The sequence below is a fragment of the Narcine bancroftii genome, chromosome 7, assembly GCF_036971445.1.
Source record: "Narcine bancroftii isolate sNarBan1 chromosome 7, sNarBan1.hap1, whole genome shotgun sequence".
Taxonomy (NCBI): Eukaryota; Metazoa; Chordata; class Chondrichthyes; order Torpediniformes; family Narcinidae; genus Narcine; species Narcine bancroftii.
This window is the reverse complement of record NC_091475.1, coordinates 172,587,323-172,608,016: the sequence shown is the minus strand read 5'-3', so window position 1 is coordinate 172,608,016 and position 20,694 is coordinate 172,587,323. Positions and strand designations below refer to the sequence as shown.

The following is a 20,694-nucleotide window of genomic DNA, read 5'->3' as shown; positions in this document are numbered from 1 at the left end:
TCTTTCCAGGTTCTTCGCACAAAGTTCTCCTCTTCACCAAAACAGGAAGATTAGCTGCCATTCCTGATTTCCAGAGAGTGTACTCAGGCTACCCTATTAGAACTCTGCTCAGTTTTGAAAAAGAAAGCCTTTTCAGCAGGTTCCTCTTCTGTCCAGCCTTTTCTCAGACTGCCTCCTGCTAACTGCCTTCTCTCTCTTTTTCTCTGCCCCCCCCCCCTGATGTTTCAGGTACTATAATTTTTTGGTTTCAGTTTGCAAATGTTGCAATTTCCAGGCTTTACAAAAATCACATGGCCCCAACTCTGCAAATGCTTCATGTTCTGGGGTGTGCTTGCAAATGTTGCTAAAGCCCAGATCCTTCTGTTTGCACCTGCCCTTGGAACTTTGTGAGGCATTGTTCTGCCTATAAAATACATATAACCTAACAACTAACTCAATTCTAATCCCTTTTGTAAGCATATATTTAATTAACCCATTGCGTCACACTCTTCAAATGAATTTTTACCTTAGGTAGCTAAAGTAATTACTAACCTTACAATCACTGCAGTGATAAAAATACACAGTATGTAACTCAATAATTAAGTATTCACTACAAAAAAAATTAACATCTAGACAAGCAATTTGTATCTTTGATATTAATTTGCAAATTATATTCTTGGAAAATTAAACTTCAATTTAATGCATCTTATTATTTCTCATTTTGTTCAAAATCGCAAGAGGATTGTGATCAGTAAATATCATTACAGGTTCATCTTTGGCTTGGCTTCGCGGACGAAGATTTATGGAGGGGGTAAAAAGTCCACGTCAGCTGCAGGCTCGTTTGTGGCTGACCAGTCCGATGCGGGACAGGCAGACACGATTGCAGCGGTTGCAAGGGAAAATTGGTTGGTTGGGGTTGGGTGTTGGGTTTTTCCTCCTTTGCCTTTTGTCAGTGAGGTGGGCTCTGCGGTCTTCTTCAAAGGAGGCTGCTGCCCGCCAAACTGTGAGGCGCCAAGATGCACGGTTTGAGGCGTTATCAGCCCACTGGCGGTGGTCAATGTGGCAGGCACCAAGAGATTTCTTTAGGCAGTCCTTGTACCTTTTCTTTGGTGCACCTCTGTCACGGTGGCCAGTGGAGAGCTCGCCATATAATACGATCTTGGGAAGGCGATGGTCCTCCATTCTGGAGACGTGACCCATCCAGCGCAGCTGGATCTTCAGCAGCGTGGACTCGATGCTGTCGACCTCTGCCATCTCGAGTACCTCGACGTTAGGGGTGTGAGCGCTCCAAAGGATGTTGAGGATGGAGCGGAGACAACGCTGGTGGAAGCGTTCTAGGAGCCGTAGGTGGTGCCGGTAGAGGACCCATGATTCGGAGCCGAACAGGAGTGTGGGTATGACAACCCATGAACCACTTACAGGTTCATGGGTAGTACCCAAATACACATCAAAATTCTGATGAGTATTAAATAGAACAGTTCCTTCTCAATTGTGGAATAATTGCTTTGATGATTGAATTTCTTTGAAAAGTAGGCAACCGGATGGTCAATTCCATCATGTTTTTGTAACAACACGGCACCTGCTGCTCCCTTGCTGGCGTCCACAACTAAATAATTTTTTTTTCAAAATCAGGAGTCTTTAAACAGGGTTTTGGTACAGTATCTCCTTTAAAATCTTAAAATCTCTCAGATAAAAGTCCTTCTAGGGAAATTTTAGCCATTCCTAAAAATTCTTCTTACTGCTGCCTTGCTATTTGGAATAGAGAACTCAGAAATCGCCTGCACTTTAGCTTCCCTGACCAACGACATGTCCTAAATATGTCACAGTAGCATGTCCAAATTCACTCTGGATAAATTGATAGTTAAGTTTGCTTTAGATAATCTAGCAAGAACTATTTCCAATTCCATCAAATGTTCCTCCCATGTGTTACTTTTTGTGACCAAGTCATTAATATACACATCTGTATGTTTTAACTCTTGGATTAAAGAATATATCTTCCTTTGGAATGTAGCAAGGGTGTTTTTCATGCCAAAAGGAGGCACATTGTATTCACAAAAGCCAAATGGTGTTACAAATGCAGAAATCTCCCTTACTCTCTGTTAGTGGCACACACCAGTAGCCCTTCAACAGATCCACCTAAGTAAGGAACTTAGCTGCCCCAATTTTATCAATACAATCAATCGATAGGCATCTGTTTTGGTAATTGTATCGACTTTCCTGTAATCTGTACAGAACCTAACAGTTACATCTGTTTTAGGTACAAGAACACAACGAGAACTCCAATTTGAATTTGATGGTCTAATAATATTGGTCTAATAATGGTCTCCAACATGTATTCCACCTCCTCATCTATTATTTTACTTTTTTCAATGTTAATTCGATAGGCGTGTTTTATAGGATTTGCTTCTCCAACATCCACGTCATAAAAAAGCACTGATGTCCTTTTTGAAACATCAGGAAACATTTGCATTTTTCAAAAGCAACTGTTTCAATTGCCTTTGTTCTTGTAGCATAAGATGGCATAACTTTTCATCTAGGTTTTCCAAAACTGTTGAGTTAGACAGATGCACAGGAACTATAGTTTCTTTAAGGTAACCCTCACAAGATGTTGTTTCCATAACTTCCTCAACCCTGTCAAAAGCCAATTCCTCTCATTCAACCTCATCGGCATGACTATTTTTCTCAGAGTAAGGCTTCAACATATTGATATGACAAACCTACGAACTGTAGTGTTTATCAAATAGTCAGCATCACCTTAGTTTTGACTTATCTTCATATGGTCCAGAAAATCTTGCTCTAAGAGGGTTATCATGTGTTGGAAACAAAATTAACACTTTACTTCCTGGCTTAAAATTCCTAACTTGAGACTTTCTGTCAAACAATCGTTTCATTTTCCCCTGAACCATTTTTAAATTCTCTCGAGCCAAAGTCCAAACTTTTTCCAACCGATCTTTAAATTTAGAAATGTAATCCAGCAAATCCAACTGTATATCCTCATAAACCCACTGTTCTTCTAACAACCTTAAAGGTCCTCTCACTTGATGTCCAAACACAATTTCATAAGGGCTAAAACCTAATGATTCCTGCACAGGCTCTCTCACTGCAAGTGACAATAAATGAATACTCTCATCCCAATCTTTTCCATTCTCCAGACAATAAATCCTCAACATATTTTTGAGAGTAGAATGAAATCTTTCCAAAACTCCCTGAGTTTCAGGATGGTATGCAAATAAAGCTCAGACACCAAATGCTGAAACAATCCAGACATGAAATTGCTTCCTTGGACACTTTGGATCTCTAGGTAACCCAAAAAGTGTGGGGAAAAAATGTTTGCAAAGCCTTTACCACTATTTCTGCTTTGATATTCTCCAGTGGTATAGCCTCTGTAAATCTTGACGCCACACACATAATTGTTAACAAGTACTGATTTCCAGCTTTAGTTTTAGGCAGGGGACCAACATAATTCAGGATAACTCTAGTGAAAGGTTCCCCAACCACAGGAATAGGTTGCAAAGGAGCTACCGGAGGACCCTGGTTAAGTTTTTCCACAACCTGACAAACATGGCATGTCCGGCAAAAATTTACAACATCCCTGCTAAAACCAGGCCAGAAAAATTGTTTTAAATTTTTATTCATGCACTTCTTCACTCCTAAATGACCTCCCAAAGGTATACTATGGGCCAAATTTAAAATTTCATTCTGGTAACTTTAGGAATGACCAGCTGATGAACCACTGCCCATTTCTCATTTGCAGCCACATCACACTGCCACATCAAGTCAGCAAGATCCACATCCATCTTTTGCTGCTCAATTAAATCTTGACAAAGAAGAGTCCTATCAAACTTAACCTGTTCTTTCTGTTTCCCTTCTATTTCCGAAGTACTGGGCAAGTATCTATCACCTGGATATTCCTTTGCTTTCATCTTCTTAGACCAGTGGTTCTCAACCTTTTTTTCCCCACTTGCCTATCATTTTAAGTAATCCCTTTGCCATTGGTGCTCTGTGATTAGTAAAGGATTGCTTAAGGTGGTCTGTGAGTGGGAAGGGAAGGTTGAGAATCATTGCTCTAGACCCAATTGTTACTGAAATATTTTGCTTGAGAAAAATTGTTATTGGCCCATTTCCTTTGGAGTTCTGAAACCGTGCACATAATGAGTCAATTAGGTATGATTAAAACAGAGGTTTTCAAACTTTTTCTTTCCACCCAAATACCACCTTATTAAACTTTACCAGGTTTCTTACAGAAATAACAGAAAAAACCTGAAATTCTGTCCTTTTCTGAATTACCCTTACCCTCATCTGGTTTCTTGATTTTTCTCCCCACATTTCCAGCACGTAAAGTTTTTTCAAGTTAACTGGGCTTTCAACCTTAAACTTCTGAAAAGACTTACTATACTGGAATTTGTTTTTGTGAGTCAATTGAATATTTATCAGCTAAACAAGCAGTCTTGCCATGTAGCTACAATTTTTCATCCAGATATAATTTGATTTCATTAGGCACACTCCTTTTAATTTCTTCAATTAAAATTAATTCTCTCAATCTAATGAAGCCATTGTTTATATCTTTTGAGGCACACCAATGGTCAAAACATACAGATTTTTCAAGTGCAAAATCCATACATGCTTTTCCTAAACTTTGGTCTATAGGCTTCTGGAACTAACTCATAAGACTTTAATATTGCCTTTTGAACAATGTTATAATCTGCAACTTGCTCTGCATTCAAACTAGCATTTGCCAGTTGTGCTTTTCCCTTTAATAAACATTGAAGCATGAGAGGCCATTTTGAGCTCTGAGCAACCTTTTCAAAAAGCTGAAAATGTGTATCAATATCAAAAGGAGGAACTAAATTAACCTCTCTACTAGCCATAAACTTATCTGTAGAAGATGCAGCTTCAGTTTTATTCTCTCCCTACATCCCGTCTTATTTTCTGTAATTCAAACATACTTTCTTTCATTCTTTCAGCTTCCTCATTTCCTATTTTTTTTTAGCTTCTTCATAGTTCCTATTTTTTTTTACACTTCTTCCACCTCATGTTTTCTCTTTTTATCAGCTTTTTCCAGCTCCAATTTTTTAATTGCAATTGCAGTTCAAAAGAGCTTCCCACAGGAAAATTTTCTAATCATTCCTTTTCAAATATTTATTTGTTTATATATTTTGCTATAATTCTCTGTATTTCAATTTTTTTCATACAAGTTTTGACTTCATCAAGCTTTAATTCCCTAGCAATGAATATCAAATCTTGTTTACTCATTTTCTGCAGGTCAACAAAAGATGGTTGCTTCAAAGTCACCAATATCTATTGCTGCTGTTTCCCCTTCCAAGCTTTAAATTAGCTTGAAAAAACAATTTAGCAATAAATCACAAAACTCTAAAAGTTTTACGATATCAAAACTGCAAATAGTTTAAAATGATTCAAAATCATTCGAGTCCCCACAATGTTCAGCATATACCAGCAAATTTTTTTTGGTTCCAGTTTTCAAATGTTGCAATTTCCAGGCTTTACAAAAATCACATAGCCCCAACTCTGCAAATGTTCGAGGTTCTGGGGTGTGCTTGCAAATGCTAAAGCCCAGAACCTTCTGTTTTCACCTCTCCTTGGAACTTTGCAAGGCATTGTTCTGCTTGTAAAATGTATGTAATCTAACAGCTAATCCAATTCTATTCCCTTTTATAAGCATATATTTAATTAACCCATTGCATCACACTATCCTCGAGTAAACATGGCTGTTTAGAATGGGAAGTGCAATATACTTTTGATCTGGACAAACTCCACAAAAGGTGTTTGGCCATTGTCAAAATTGGCTAATACTACCCAGTTACATGTCCTCAAAAAAAAATTCCATGTTACATTTGGCATCATTTGTCAGTGTAAATTATACATTTTATTGCCTTGAAAAATTTTTTAAAACTTTACGTGCTGGAAATGTGAAAAAACAAATGCTGGAGGTGGTCATCAGGTTAGGCAATATCTATGGGGGGGGGGAGAACTTAAAGTTTCATTTCGAAACTTTTGTCAGACTTTTTTTCTGAGAGGATAAAATTGAGGTGGCCATAAGGATAAGCTGCAAATGAGGTTATCAGGTTAAGGAGTGAAGAGGAAATTGGAGTGACAACATGGACAAACACAACATGACAGTTAACGCAATGCTATTACAGTGCCAGCAACTTGGGTTCAAATCCTGCACTGTCCGTAGTAAGTACGTACATTCTCCCTATGTTTGCGTGGGTTTCCTCTGGTTACTTCCTGCCCTTCAAAAAATATATGGGGTTTGTAGGTTAATTGGTATATTTGGGTGGCATTGGCATGTGAGCAGGAAAAGCCTGTTACCCTGCTGCATCTCTCAATATTTTTTAAAAATGTAGGAATTGTGAAAAACACAGCATGCCAGCAGATATATCTAGTTGGGTTTAATTATAAAAAAATATTTTCGTTGTTTTGTTGCCATAAATCAGAATCATCTGGTTATTGTTTATTCGAGTTGAAGATTTTCTTTAACATTGTTTTTGGCTTTACAATGCCTCCAATTGACTCGTATGTATGCAGTCAAAGCTCGGTTAGATTATTTACTATCAATTTCAATCCTTGGGTCATCTGTAAATGCTTTACTGAATCTTTTTTTGAAAAGCATAAGAATACAATATCAACTGGATTATCCTCATATTGTATATTTTGAAGACCTTGAGTTTTGCTTATTTTAATCTATATATTATACTCTTCAAGGAATGCTGAATAATGGCTTAATATTTGTAGAATCAGAATTTATTGTCATGAACATGTCATGAAATTCGTTGTTTCACGATGCGGCCTTCCATACATTTTCATGCAATTTAGTGGGTAAATAAAACTCCAATTTATTTCTATTGTGCAATTGCTCTTTTTTTTTAATTAATTGTGTAAGTTAACCATCCTATGAGAGTCAACCCTAAATGTACGCTCATGATATATGAGGTAACTTCCCATTTCCTTGAAAGTTTTGTGGTAAATGGAATTTGTGACTGGATTTATCTCAGCAAAAGCTATTACTGCAATTATTTGAATGAATTTTATTTATGGAGTGAAGCACCTCTGAAGGGTTGGTACTCCCAACTGTTACTTCCAAGATTCACCTCCAATCCCAGAACATTCTGCTTTATAAAATAGTTTCAGTTATCCTTTGTATTCTTTACATTTCTACCATTTTTCTTGTCAATTAAATATATTACACATGAAAGTACACTAGTAAACTGGACATGTTTCATGAAAATGTTCATTGGTGGCAGTTATGGTTTTAATTTGGGTATATTTAAATTTGGGTATATTTAAAAATAAAACATTTTTGAGAGGAAGCTACAGAATCAAAACTTGTGGAGCTTTTCTATTGGTGAATTTTCACTTTGAATCATTATATTGCCCTGATCGATTCACAAAATATTATTAATGGTGTATAGTTAAATTTAAGGTAAAATGTCAATTGTTTTTAATAAATCTAATGGTCGGATTTGTTTTTGTAAACTGCTCGTGTCTTGTAAGTTTGATATTTGGATGCTTGTGTACACCTAGTATTTAACAAGTTGCTGATTTTGAGCATTGTTGTACCCAGGAAATTGAGCAGTTGCCTATCATTGATTAAAAAACATAATTGTTCATAAATGCTTAAAACCTTAAAACAATCTTGAGGCTGATTTAATTCACTGAGCAAATTAAATGTTCTTTATTCAGAAATATGACTTAATGTTAATAAGATTATATGCTGGAATTTATTTGTGAATGATTAATAAAACTATTCAATTCATGCCAAAACCAGCTACACAACAGATAATGTAATATAGAAAGTTATATACTTCAAATTTACATAGATCATAAATTTCCCCTTCAACTTGTACCTTGTTATGGATTATGGTTGAATATGAAGCTCCAAATTCTTCAACTGAGATAAATATGCATTAACAATATTTAAGATGTAAACCCATTACTGAAAATGTAATGTGCATTGAATCCATTACTATTTTTAGGACTTTTGTACATTTGAAGGGAAATATTTGACCAAAGTATTGGTGTCGCTGCCTGTACATAATTAGTCACAAAGCACCTCTGTTTCTACTTTGGAGTTTGTTAGACTAAGTATTTTCATGTCTCTTAAAAGATCATGACATTTTTATCTGGGTAAATTTGATGATTGAATTTTTGTTCTGCAGTCAGCAATCCTAGCAGCCAATTTATTAGACGCGTTTATCCTTGCAGAAATGGACAATGTCTTCACCGATACCAACAATGCCATTAAGTTCCTTTCTGCAGTTTTTTGTGCATAAGATCCATGTTCTGTGGAGGATGAATATCTGAGCCTCTGGAATTGCTGTGCGTTATTTAAAAGTTTTATTAAACTGGTGGATAATCTCTCTAGCTATCATTTATCCTAGTGAACTAATACAACAGGAATCAATATGGTTTACTAGATTTTGTTTTGCTTCTCAGTTAACTCCTCTTCACTGTTTTTTCTTTGGGATTAATTTCTTTCTGGACTTTACTCCATTGCTTTGGTCACCATAATCAAAATATAATTTGTCTGGCTACTTTAATGTTTTAGTGGGGCCTTATTACCTATAATAATGATGGTTTGTCAAATTTTATTTTAAACAGAAAATCAATGGCCTTCAGCTGGTTGATATATTTTTGTTACAACTTGAAAGTTATATTCATTTGTCTCCAAGTGTTTCCTTTAAGTTCCTAATGTGGGTGGAAATAATTATTATCCTTATTCTCTGGCAGTAAATGTTTATTTGGTGCTTCTCCAGCTAAGTTTCTATGTAAGGTAGTTGATGGTTTGTAGTTGCTGGTTTGAAAATTTTGACATTTGAATGAACTGTACCCTGATTTCTTAATTCTGTCTTGTTAAGGAGGCAAGTTTCCAAAAGCAAATTACAAAGATTCTGGAAATCTAAAATAAAATACAGGAAGTAGTTGAGGTCAGAGAACATCTTTGGAGAGAAAAATGAAGTAAAAACCTTTCATTGTGTTTATCAAAATGATTTAGTAAGATTGGAGTCTCTCTGGAAGAAATATATCAAGTCTCCGATCTCTTGATTGTCATTGAAAGCAATTAAGAAACAATTTCAAGGGGTGGTTTTGGATGTTCTTGAGTTGTCATTTAAGTTTTTTATATCTCCAAGAATATGAGAAGAATTGCTTCTCAAATCCCTGGTGTTATATTTAAAAACAAGATGTGTCTAGTGCGTTAAGTGGCACTTCCAACTGAGTAAAGAGTGTGATATGATATGGTGTTTGTTCATGTATTATGGAAATGTTTCAATCTACATTGAGATTTTCATTTTATACAGTATATCTTGGGTGTTTTGGAATATCAAATTCTGCTAAAACTGTGCCAAAGGATTTTTTCAGTACTGTACTTGTGGCACATCTGCTCATGCAAGTGCAGTTTCTCTCCCATTTCATTTTTGTGAGCTGAGTAAATGCCAAGGATCAAACTTGAAATATGCTAATTATGACTGTTCATCTTACTTTATCAGACAAGTCACCTTGTCAAACTAAATAATTTGATAATTCAAAGCAGAACCTGTGCATAATCTCTCTTTGCAAGCATATGAAATCTTTACCATGCTGCATCAATTACAACCTGTGTAAAGAATTCAGCAACTCTTGTTAGTTTATTTCTCACATTCTCTTCTTGTTGCTTATTTTAGATAAAGGCATTTTGGATTGATAGAGTAAAGCAAAATATTCTCTGCCTCTCTCAAGATGGACTTGTACCTCTAGAATTCAGGACTGCATTGTATCATTCTGTGAGAATTATCTTTGAATTTGAGCTAAAATTTCTCAACACACTTTGCTGAAATGTGTGGGCTTTTGTCTCTATGAAAGCTGCTGGTGGAATTTTCCAGCAACTTGGGGGTTCAATCCAGACCCTATCAGGCTTGCGCATCTTCCTCTGGTTACTCCAGTTTCTGCCCAATTATGTGTGGGTAGGTAGATTAATTGGTTGCCGTAACTTGTTCTAAGTGTGTGTGAGTGGTAGAACCTGAGTGAATTGTGGGGAGAAAATGTCGTGTGGAAAGTTAACAGAGCAATAGATAAGCTCTGAGCTAGCACATACTGTTTTTAGAGCACCGAACATGGCACAGGAACAGGTCTGTCAACTCACCATGTCTGCACTGAACGTTTTACCATCCCTCCACTTCCTACACACACATGTTTATCTGAGTTTCTTAAATGTCATTGTGGTATCTGCTTCCACCACTAAACCTAACTGCCTGTTCCAGGCTCCTATTGCTCTATGGATTAAAAAAAAACTTACTTTGCTCATCTCCTTTTGTTTTTCTGTCCTCCCACCACACCCCTCCCCTCCCAACATTAAGCACATCCTCTGAAATGTGATACATTTCTACCCTGGGAAAAGGATTCTGATAGTCTACTCCATCAATGCCTCTCATAAAATTGTAAATGTATCAGGTCTCCATTCAGCCTCCCTGTATTGCTCATAGCCTCGAATCTAGGCTACATCGTGGTAAATTTCTTCTGTGCCTTTTCCAAATTTCCACATCCTTCCTGTAATGGGGCAATAAGAATTAGACATTAAGTTTTAGCTGTCTAAGCCTTGCATGTGCTTATATATTCTTTTGGATCACCAGAATGATTGTCTTGAAATCATTTCTAAAGCCGGGGTGGAGGGGGGGAGTGGGGGAGTAGTAGAAAGAAGTCTGACCAAAATGGATGTCCTTGACGGTTTATTTTATTTATCTTTTTAATTGGGTGGTGGGATATTTCAGAGCATCAAAGCCTTAATGAAAATGTGATTGCCAATGTGAGAAAAGAATGTTTAAAAAAATCGATTAGTTGACAAAGCCAATGTGATTGTGGGGAATAAATTTAACATGAAAAGGTGGCTCAGATAAGTCCCATTCTCCCTTTTCTTCTGAAAATGAGTTTCCCATCCATTTTGGGAAGTTTTGGCTATACCAACCTCCATAAACCAACAGTATTCTTATTCATAACTGTTCTCTTTTTTTTGAAGTTGGTACTAATATCTGTTACCTGCACCACCACATAATTTTGTGCTCAAAATTTGAATCTGTGAATCCTCAGGCAGGAAACGTTGGTAATGAAACTTTATTTTTGCTACATTACAAATGTTACATGATTTGCTGAATTTCTCCAGCATTTTAATATAAACTTTATGGTCTCACTAACCCTTATACAACTGAATCATCAGGTCCCAATATACTCTATACCCTGCCCATGAATGCTAGTGTGCCAAACACCACCTTCACCACCTTGTCCACCTGGGTTCCCACTTTCATGGAACTATGCACCTGTACCGCTAGGCCTCTCTGTTCTATAACACTGTTCAGGGGCCTATCATTCAGTGTGCAAGTCCTGCCCTGGTTTGACTTGCCCAAGTAGAACACCTCATAATTGTCAGAATTAAATTCCATTTGCCACTCATTAGCTCACCTACCCAACTGATTTAGATCCTATGGTAAACTTGGATGTCTTTTCTCACTGTACATTATACTTTAAATTTACTAATTGAGTTAACTACACTCCTATCCAAATTCCTCTTATAGATGACAAACAGTAGTGATCCCGGTGTTTGCAAAACACCACTGGACTCCCATCAGAAAAATACCTTTGACTACTACCCTCTGCCTCCTTCCACAGACCCAATTTTAAATCTAAAAGACCAGCTCACCTTGGATCCCATGATTTAATCTTCCAAACTAATCTGCCATGAGGGGCCCTGTTGACGTCCACATATGCAACATCCACTGCCTTGTCACCTCTTCATGCTCATGCTTAATCAAAAGTTACTTCTGAGCCAGTCAAAGCCAGTAGTATAGAAATCTGCAGGCTGGTTCCTGTGTCAAATAATATGTTCCAAACTGCCAAGATTTTGTATTTCAAGATATGCTATTGAATGGCACAAGTTGCTTGTATGACACACGATCTTCTAAGATGAAGCATTCTTGGAGTTTGACTCTTATATTTTACAGACATTGGGTCTGAAAGTGATGTGAAAAAGTGTACATATTAGCAGAATGATTTTCTAATTGTATTAGAGCATGGAAACTGAGCCTTGAGTTCACTGGGTCCTCAAAAACCATCAAGCACCCACTACATTATTTTACTTTCCCCCACCATTCTTAACAATTTCCTCCAGATTATTCCACTCATGTACATATTTGAGGCAATGTACTGTGGCCACTTATCCTCTCCACATGTGCATCTTTGGGACATGGAAGGGCCTGGAGCACCTTGAGGAAACCCACATGGCCATGGAGAGAACATGCAAACTCCACACAGCATCTGAGGTTGGGATTGATCCCAGTTTACTGGAGTTACTACTTGTGCCACTGCCCCCCTAAATCCACCCTCCTCTCCTGCCTTGCAGAGGAAGTACTTCACTTAAGGTTTCTATTAGTTTGGAGTTTTTTTTCTTCTTTCCCTTTACATATTGTATTCTTCATTAGTTCAGGTTTGAGTTTTACTCATTTGGCCAGAAATCCTTGCATTGATTCTCCAGATCTTTTAATCCTGTTTGTTGTGATTTTTTTTCTTCACAACAGTTGTTACCTTTTGGGCTTTTTTGTTCCTGGTTTGCATTTGGCCCAAATGCCAGTTAATGGTTGTTTACTTAATTGCACAACTTTAAAAAAAATACTATTTATAGTTTTGTATACAGTATAATATAATAGAATCATATCCAAACAATACTAACAATTGTCAAATAGAAAAAAAAATGGTTGTACAGTACATAAAGGTGAGAAGAGAGAAAAAAGTGTAAAAGAAAAAAAGAATACAGATATATGTGTAAAGCTACTGTGATAACTACTCCCGCCCCCCCCCCCCCCCCACCACCCTCCCAAATTTTTAATTTGATCAAATGACAAATACTCTTTGCTCACAACAGTCTCCCAAATATTTAATCGCACATCGGAACCAATTTTCTAAATATTTATTGTCATATAGGATTGGTAAGAGTCTGTTCTGAGCCAGAAGCATTTTCAAAGAGACTTGTTATTCATTTCCTTAGTAACCATTAACTAATTTCCAAATACTAATAATATGTTTTACTAACGATGTCTTATTATTCCCCACAAACATTTTTGAATTCCATTTATATATCATGTCTTCTGCTATCTTTTCTTTAACTTAGTGCAGCTCTATATTTACCCATGAATGTTTGTCTCCTCTATTTAAAAAAAAAGAGATGACTAATTTCAATTGGGCTGCCCGATAATATAATTTAACACGTGGGAGTTGCAATCTTCCCAATTCAAAAGGTCACATCAATTTTTTAATGGAGATTCTAGGTGAATTATTCTTCCAAATAAATATTCTTACATAGTTTTCTAACTTATATTAAAAAAATTGCAAAGCCAAAGCAATTGATATTGTTATGGGCCCAGAGGACCAAACCCCAGCAGCCATAGAAATTCAAAAAGGCAATCAATGGTAAGGAAAAGCCACTTCAGCTGTCTTTTTGAAAGAGGACAATTTTACCATGGCCATCTTGTTACGAGCCCAGAGGACCCCAAATCCCAGCAACAATAGATATTCACCAAGACAAATGGTTACTTAAACAAAAGTTGCTTTTAAATATATTTAAACATGAAAACAGGATCAAACTTTAACTTATTACTATTAACTTTTCCTAACTTAACCTCCTTTTAATTCTAAACGCACGTGTATGTAATGTATGTCTAAGTTCAGAAAAGTTCTTTAATTCACAGTCCAATCTCATTCACTCCTCTAAGTTCACTGGTTGCAGGCAATTATACTGTGCACAGAATTTAACATTTATGAATTTCACCAGGCTTTGGTGCTTGAAAGGTAAATGATTACTGCTCAGGAAGGTTCTTGTCAGTTTTCAAAGAGAGATTTGTTGCTCGTTGGACACCCTCAACTGATTCCTTCTGATCAACCACTTCAGTGTCTTGCCAAAGAAACTTGCCCCATCAGGGTTTTCCAGATACGGACCCTTTCCTTCAGGTTATCACAGAGTTCCTTTTTATTTCCCTTATTTCAAGTGAAACATTATGCAGCCAGCCATTTCCTCTTGTATGGTCCACAAGGGCTTTGAGCAGGCTGAACTAAGAACTCACAACCTGAGGGGCGTGGCAAGATAGCGTAGAAGAAAGACGTGTGTTCCACCTTTCCCCAGCTGGATTATTAAATACCTGATTTTAAAAAGTATATGAGTGGTTAAAAATAATATTTACAGTTTTTTGATTAACAGTGATTCATTATGGCTACCAATGTGAAGAAATCTAAAACTCAACTTCAGAAGAAATTACCATATAAAAGTATAGATGACCTGAGGCCAACCTATTCAGCGGAATCCACAGAGTCGTTGTTGGGAGTCTCCAAACCTCAGAGGACTCATGCCCGTTCAAGCTTGACCTCGGCGCTGATCCTGCAGTCACAAGATGGTGCCGGCACATTGGTGAGTTTGGTCATAGCCAACCCGTATTCACGTGAAGCCGTGTGCGCGGGCAGCCCGACCAACAAAGGGGCCCGTGAGCCCGCGACATTGCTGGGTGGCCCAGGAGTGCGCAGTGTAGCATTGGAGGATGCTCCTGCGTGTCCGGTGGTTCTGCTGGGCATGCGTTGGGCATGCATTGAGCATCCCGGGTCTGTGATCTTCTGGAAAAAGTGTGGGCTGTGGGGGAGCCGGCGTCGTGTGTCCAGACCTGCAGCCGCACAGTCAAAGGACCTATGGTGACTGAAGGAGAAGAGGAACTTCCCTTATTGGAATTTGCCCAGGAGGAACAGTCTGCAGTTCAAGAAGGTAGACCTCAAAAAGTGGCTATGGAATCTGGATTGGACTCAGTATTTACTGTTTTGGAAGGGATTGCTTTTCAAATGGATAATATGTCAAAATAAATGTCAACTCAAATGACCCAAGGATTTATGGAGGTGAAAACAAAAATAAATACTTTGTATGAAGAAATGTCAACTATGAAACAAGAAATGACTAAAGTTAAGAGTGGTATTAACAGATGTATAAAATCTGTTGATATTGTACAAGATAACTTTAAAAAAATTGAAACAGCCTTTTCTGAATGTCAAAATCAGGTGGAACACAATAAAGAATAAGTAGAAGGTTCTTTTGTAGATTGGGGGGTTCAAAGAAGGGATTTATTGATGAAGATTGATTCATTGGAAAATCAAAGCCAGAGAAATAATGTGAAAATAGTTGGTCTTCCAGAGGACTTTGAAAGTTTTGATCCAATAAAAAATTTTAAGCATTGGATCCCAGAGGTACTGGGTAAAGAGCTTTTTCCTGAAGTTTTGGAACGGGATTGAGCCCATAGATCGTTGAGGAAAAAAACCACTTCCAGGACAAATACCGAAGGCAGTATTGATTCGTTGTTTGAAATATCAAGATAGAGAAATGATTCTACAAATGGCGGTACAGAAAGCGCGGCAGAGTCAATCTCCATTGATGATTCAAAATAATAGTTTTTTTATGCCGATTTGAGTCAAGAGGTTATTAGAAGACGGCGGGAATTTAATTTGGCTAAAGATGTCTTATGGCAAAAGGGCTATAAGTCTGCTTTTCGTTATCCTGCAATTTTGAAGGTTTTTTACGGAAACTTTCAATTTCAATTTTTTGAGAACGATCACATTGCCTTGGTTTTTGCTAATTCATTGCCAGAATTGCGAAGAAATGGGTGGTCTTCATCATCGTCTCCTAAGAGGAGGGTAAACGGAAATGGGAATGGGTGTGGTAAGAATGGAAAGAAAGAAAGAAGAGCTGACACGAAGTCTTCTTGACATTGAAGATCCGGAACAATCATTGGGCGTGGATTCATTGGGTTGAATATATTTACTATATTTGATTGTTTTTAATTACATAATGAATGTGTATCTGGCTGTGGGGGGGGGGGGGGGGGGGTGGTGGATGACACTGAAAGCTTTGACTTTCATCTGCCACTAGAGGGGTGGCGATTTTGATTCATAAAATTTTATCATTTGAATTGGAAATCTAGGTAGAGTTTTATGGGTGAATTGTAAAATTTTTGCTGAATCTTGGACTTTGCTTAATATAGATGAGCAGATTATTTCAGAAGCTTTTTTATTGTTAACTCAAGCTAATGAAAATATTTTAGTTGGTGGAGATTTTAATTATGTTTGGAACCTTTATTGGATAGTAACCCGAAGAGTATAAGGAAATCAAAGATGGCAATACAAATTAAAGCATTGATGAAAGATTTAAATCTGATAGATTCAATATTTATTTCAATCAATACTTTGTTTACTTTCAAAAGGTTTTTTTCAGGATTTAAATAAGGTCGTGCGGGAGTTTTTATGGAAAGGTAAATTAGTTTGAGTGGCATTGTATAAACTTACATGGAAATATGCGTTAGGTGGACTTCAGCTACCACATTTTCAAAATTATTATGAAGCGGCCCAGTTGAAGTTTATTAGCAGGTTGATGGATCTAGATCAACCTCCTAGCTGGGCTAAGGTGGAAATGGCGTGTATTTCTGAGATCGAGGTACATGAATTTATATTTCGTTGGAACTTGAATTTGTTACAGGAATATAATATGCCGGTATTGAAATATTTGTTAAAGATCTGGATTTAAAAAAAGAGGATTTTGGGATCAAAAGATAAATTATCAATTTTAACCCCATTATATAATAACCAACGTATTTATTTTTCAATGTTTAATAATTATTTAAAGAGTTGGGATTTTAAATACAGGATTATTTTGAAGAGGGACAATTTCTTTAATCAATTGAGAGAGAGATTTGATATATCTATAAATTCTTTGTGTATTACCAACTTAGAGCCTTAGTAAAGGATAATTAAGGTAGAGAGATGAATTTATCTACTTTGTCAAGATTTGAGTCTTTGATTTCCTCTGTACCAAAAAAGGGTTATATTTTGGTTATGTACAATTTGTTACAAGATATCATGGATAAACCGGATTGGGATAAATCTAAACTTAAATGGGAGAGTGATTTCGTGTTTATTTTTCCTGAAAATGATTGAGCGGATATGTGTCAGGACAATGTAATCAAATCTAATGTAAGGTATGGAATGGTTAATTTCTCTGGAGAAACTAAAAAAAAATGGATTTAGTAATTCAGACATTTTAGATGTGATTCATGTATTGGAACTTTTTTACATGCTGTTTGGACTTGTGTTAAAGTTCAACCATTTTGGCAAGGAATTAAAGTGGTTTTGGAAAAACTGTATAATTTTACGTTACCATTAGACCCAACGATTTTCTTGCTGGGTAATTTGATTTCGTTGAGGGGATTAGGTTTGGATAAAATTCAAATTGCTTTTTGTATGTTTGGTGTTATCAGTAGCGCTTAAATGTGTTGCGAGTACTTGGAAAGACAATACAGAGATTAATATACTATGTTGGCAAAATGAATTGAAAACTTGTATTGTTATGGAAAAAATTACCTATAATTTACATGATAATTATTCTTTTATTGTTAGCAAATGGTCTCCGTATTTGGAATATATGGATTTAAATATACTTTGAATTGTTCTTAACATTTATAATTTTTTTTGTATATAATTTATATTTTTGGCTCCCCTTAAGGGTGGGAGGGCGGATCTAGGGTTTTTTTAATTGTATTTTTCTGGGTTTTTTGAGTTTTTTTAATATATATTTGTAAAATTAATTTTTGATGATTATTGGACTATGTTTTTTCTATCTTTAAATAAAGTTTGAAAAAAAAAATCACAATCTGTATTCAAACACCCATCTTCAAAATGGGGTTTTTCCACAAGCTTGCCAGCTTATCATGTTCCAGTCCCAGCTCCTGCTGCTCTCTCTCTCTCTCTCTCTCTCTCTCTCTCTCTCTCTCTCTCTCTCTCACTCACAGAGAAAAACACATGACCCTGCACTCAGACTGCGGCACCGGACCCAATCTTCTGTGACAGTTGCTTTCCAAAACTATAATCCATTACTCCACAGTATGTCCAATTAACACCTACTTGTGAAGTTCTTGTAGGCATTCTTCAAAGTTTTTTCAAAGTCACCTGGAGCTAGGACTGTCTGGCTTGAGCAGAGCTCTGGCATTTTAAATGAGATGTTTTGAAGTGTTTGTATGTGACCTATACTAAAAAACTTGCCACCATTTTTCCCCTTTAAAACATATCTATATACAATATAGAACATAACAATCTATCACAGTATTGACTGAAGAGGTATTGGACTCTTGGCAGTATATTCATTTTTTATACAGTTAATTCTATCATTTAAACTAATTTATAGTCTTGCCATATATCTAAATCATCTTGAATCTTCTGAAGCAAGGGGAGAAAATTTAATTTATATAGATTATGTAAATTATTATCTATCCTAATTCCTAAGTATTTTATACCTTTGAGTGGCCACTTAAATTGTGAATTTTCTTAATAAATCCATAATCCCTTCTAGTAAGTGGCAAGATTTCCCTCTTATCCTAATTTATCCTGATACCAACCCATAATCTTCCGAAATCGATTGCAATTTTGGTAGTGAGGTTTCTGGTTCTGTCAAATATATTAGAATATCATTGACAAATAAGTTAATTTTATGTATATTTTGACCAACTTTAAATCCTTTGATGTATGGATCAAGGCGGACCGATTCTGCCAATGGTTCTATAGCCCATACAAAAAGAGATGGAGATAATGGACAGCCTTGTCTACGTGACCTGGAAAGTGGGAATGATGTGGAAATGTAACCATTTGTAATTACTTTAGCAATAGAATTGGAATAAAGTGCTTTAATCCAATTTATATAATTTTCCCTGTCCAACTGCACACCCTTATTTTACTCTGTTTCTAAAGAACTCTTGAACTATATAATTGCAAGTGAACACTCTGTTTCAGCCTCCCTTTCTTCATATTCTTGAGCTTCTTAAATTTATCCCAACTATAAATTCTTTGTTTAACTCAATCCAGGAGTTTCAAGACTATATTTATTGGATTGAAACTCATGGATAGATGTCAAGCTGTACAATGATGCCACTTTTCTACTTTGTCCTCTTTTGCCTGTCATAAATGAATAAATAACTCCGCTGTGTTTATCCAAATGGGTTAAGATGCATTTCTATGGTTGCATTGTTGTATATCTTTCCCTGGCAAGTGAATTACCTACAATTACTATTTTGCAGTTTCTCAAGGGTACATATTCACTTCTCTTTTGGCATAGATCTCACTATTTCCTATGTAGTAGTAACTATTTTTAACATTCTTAATTCTGGATAAACAAAAGCTATTTCAGTCTTAAATGTTGGAAAGACAGATATATCATTATCTTTTGTTTTATACTGTAAATGCCGTGCCATGACTGCCGATTATATGCTGCTACCTGATAGCAGGGTGAAGTTGAGTCAAGATGTTTGTGCCATGCAACCAAGTATGATCCTGAGTCTAATTTTAAAATCTACGCCAGAGGTATTTCTCACGCGACTCACTTCCATCACTCTCCAATCCCTTTTCTGCCTCCACTCTTCTGCTGCACATGCATTTAGACATCACAAGTTGGTGGCTTGGTCAAAAATTTTGTTTTATAATAATGTAAGGCACTTTGCTCCCTTAAAAAAAACTGCAAAAATACAAAGTTTGGTTATTTGATTAACCCCTTTCATCTCAATTATTGCAAACAAATTATTTTAAGGAGAATATAAATATTTGACTAAGCTACTTATCCACTTCCTTCCAATGTGTGTGTACTTTGTGAAATCTTGATGGAATATGCAGGGCAGTAGCTTCAATTATTGTACAGTTTTGACCAGATTAAAATACCCTTGCCATGTTGCCATGGCTTTCCTTCATCAATGTGTTTGAATACATTGGCTATTTTGTTCAGAGATATGAGAGGAGAAAAAGTGCCTGCATTCTATATCGATCCAATTGATGGTACATTCTTGTAACCTGATTTTGATCATTAATTTAGAACACAAAACAGTACAGTATGGGCCCTTTGGCCCACAGTATTGGACCAACATATAAACTTATTCTGTATCAATCTATCCCTTCCCTACCTCAGACCCTCACCCTCCATTCTTTCTTACATCCATACAAAATATCCCAGATCAGCCTCCACCACCACGCCTAGCAATGCATTTCATCCTATCTGAATGTCTCCCCTCAATTTTACTCCATTCACCTTTACAGATGTCTTCTGGTATCGGCTATTGCCACCCTGGAAGAAAAAAGAAGTGATTATCCACTCTACGTGGCTCATCTATCAAGTTGTCTCTCAACCTCCAATGTCTCAAAGGCAAAAGCCCTAGCTCACTCAACCTGTCTTCATAAGACATGCTCTCCAATCCAGGCAGCATCCTGGTGAATCTCCTCAACACCTCTCTAAAATTTCCACATTCTTCCTACAATGAGGTGACCAGAACTGAACACAATGTTCTGTGTGGTTTAACCTGTTTCCTCGCTGCCTTTGAATTCAGTCCCATGACTAATGATGGCCAATACATCATACACCTTAAGCAGCCTACCAACTTTCACAACAACTTTGAAGGATCCGTGCACTTGAACCCAAGAGTGCTGGTGGAACTTCACCTGGAATGTTGGGTACAGGTCTGGTCTCACTACCCTGAGAGGATATACTTGCATTAGAAGGAATACTACAAAGGTTCACCATTATTTTCTGTTGGGAGGAGAGATTATGCAATCTGATCCTATACTTGAATCTGGAAGAATGAGATCTCATCTCATTGAAACCTACAAAGTTCTTGAAGTGTG

The 20,694-nt window shown here is 36.6% G+C and overlaps 1 protein-coding gene across 1 annotated transcript in view; it reads left to right on the top strand.

The window, feature by feature from the left end:
* Nucleotides 1–20,261, top strand: part of pspc1 (paraspeckle component 1) — a 91,150-nt gene extending 70,889 nt beyond the window's left edge. The window contains exon 7 of the mRNA XM_069891345.1: nt 20,113–20,261. Within this exon, the coding sequence (XP_069747446.1) occupies nt 20,113–20,160 (48 nt within the window). The 3' untranslated portion in view covers nt 20,161–20,261. The remainder of the gene's footprint in view (nt 1–20,112) is intronic.
* Nucleotides 20,262–20,694: the final 433 nt, after the last annotated feature.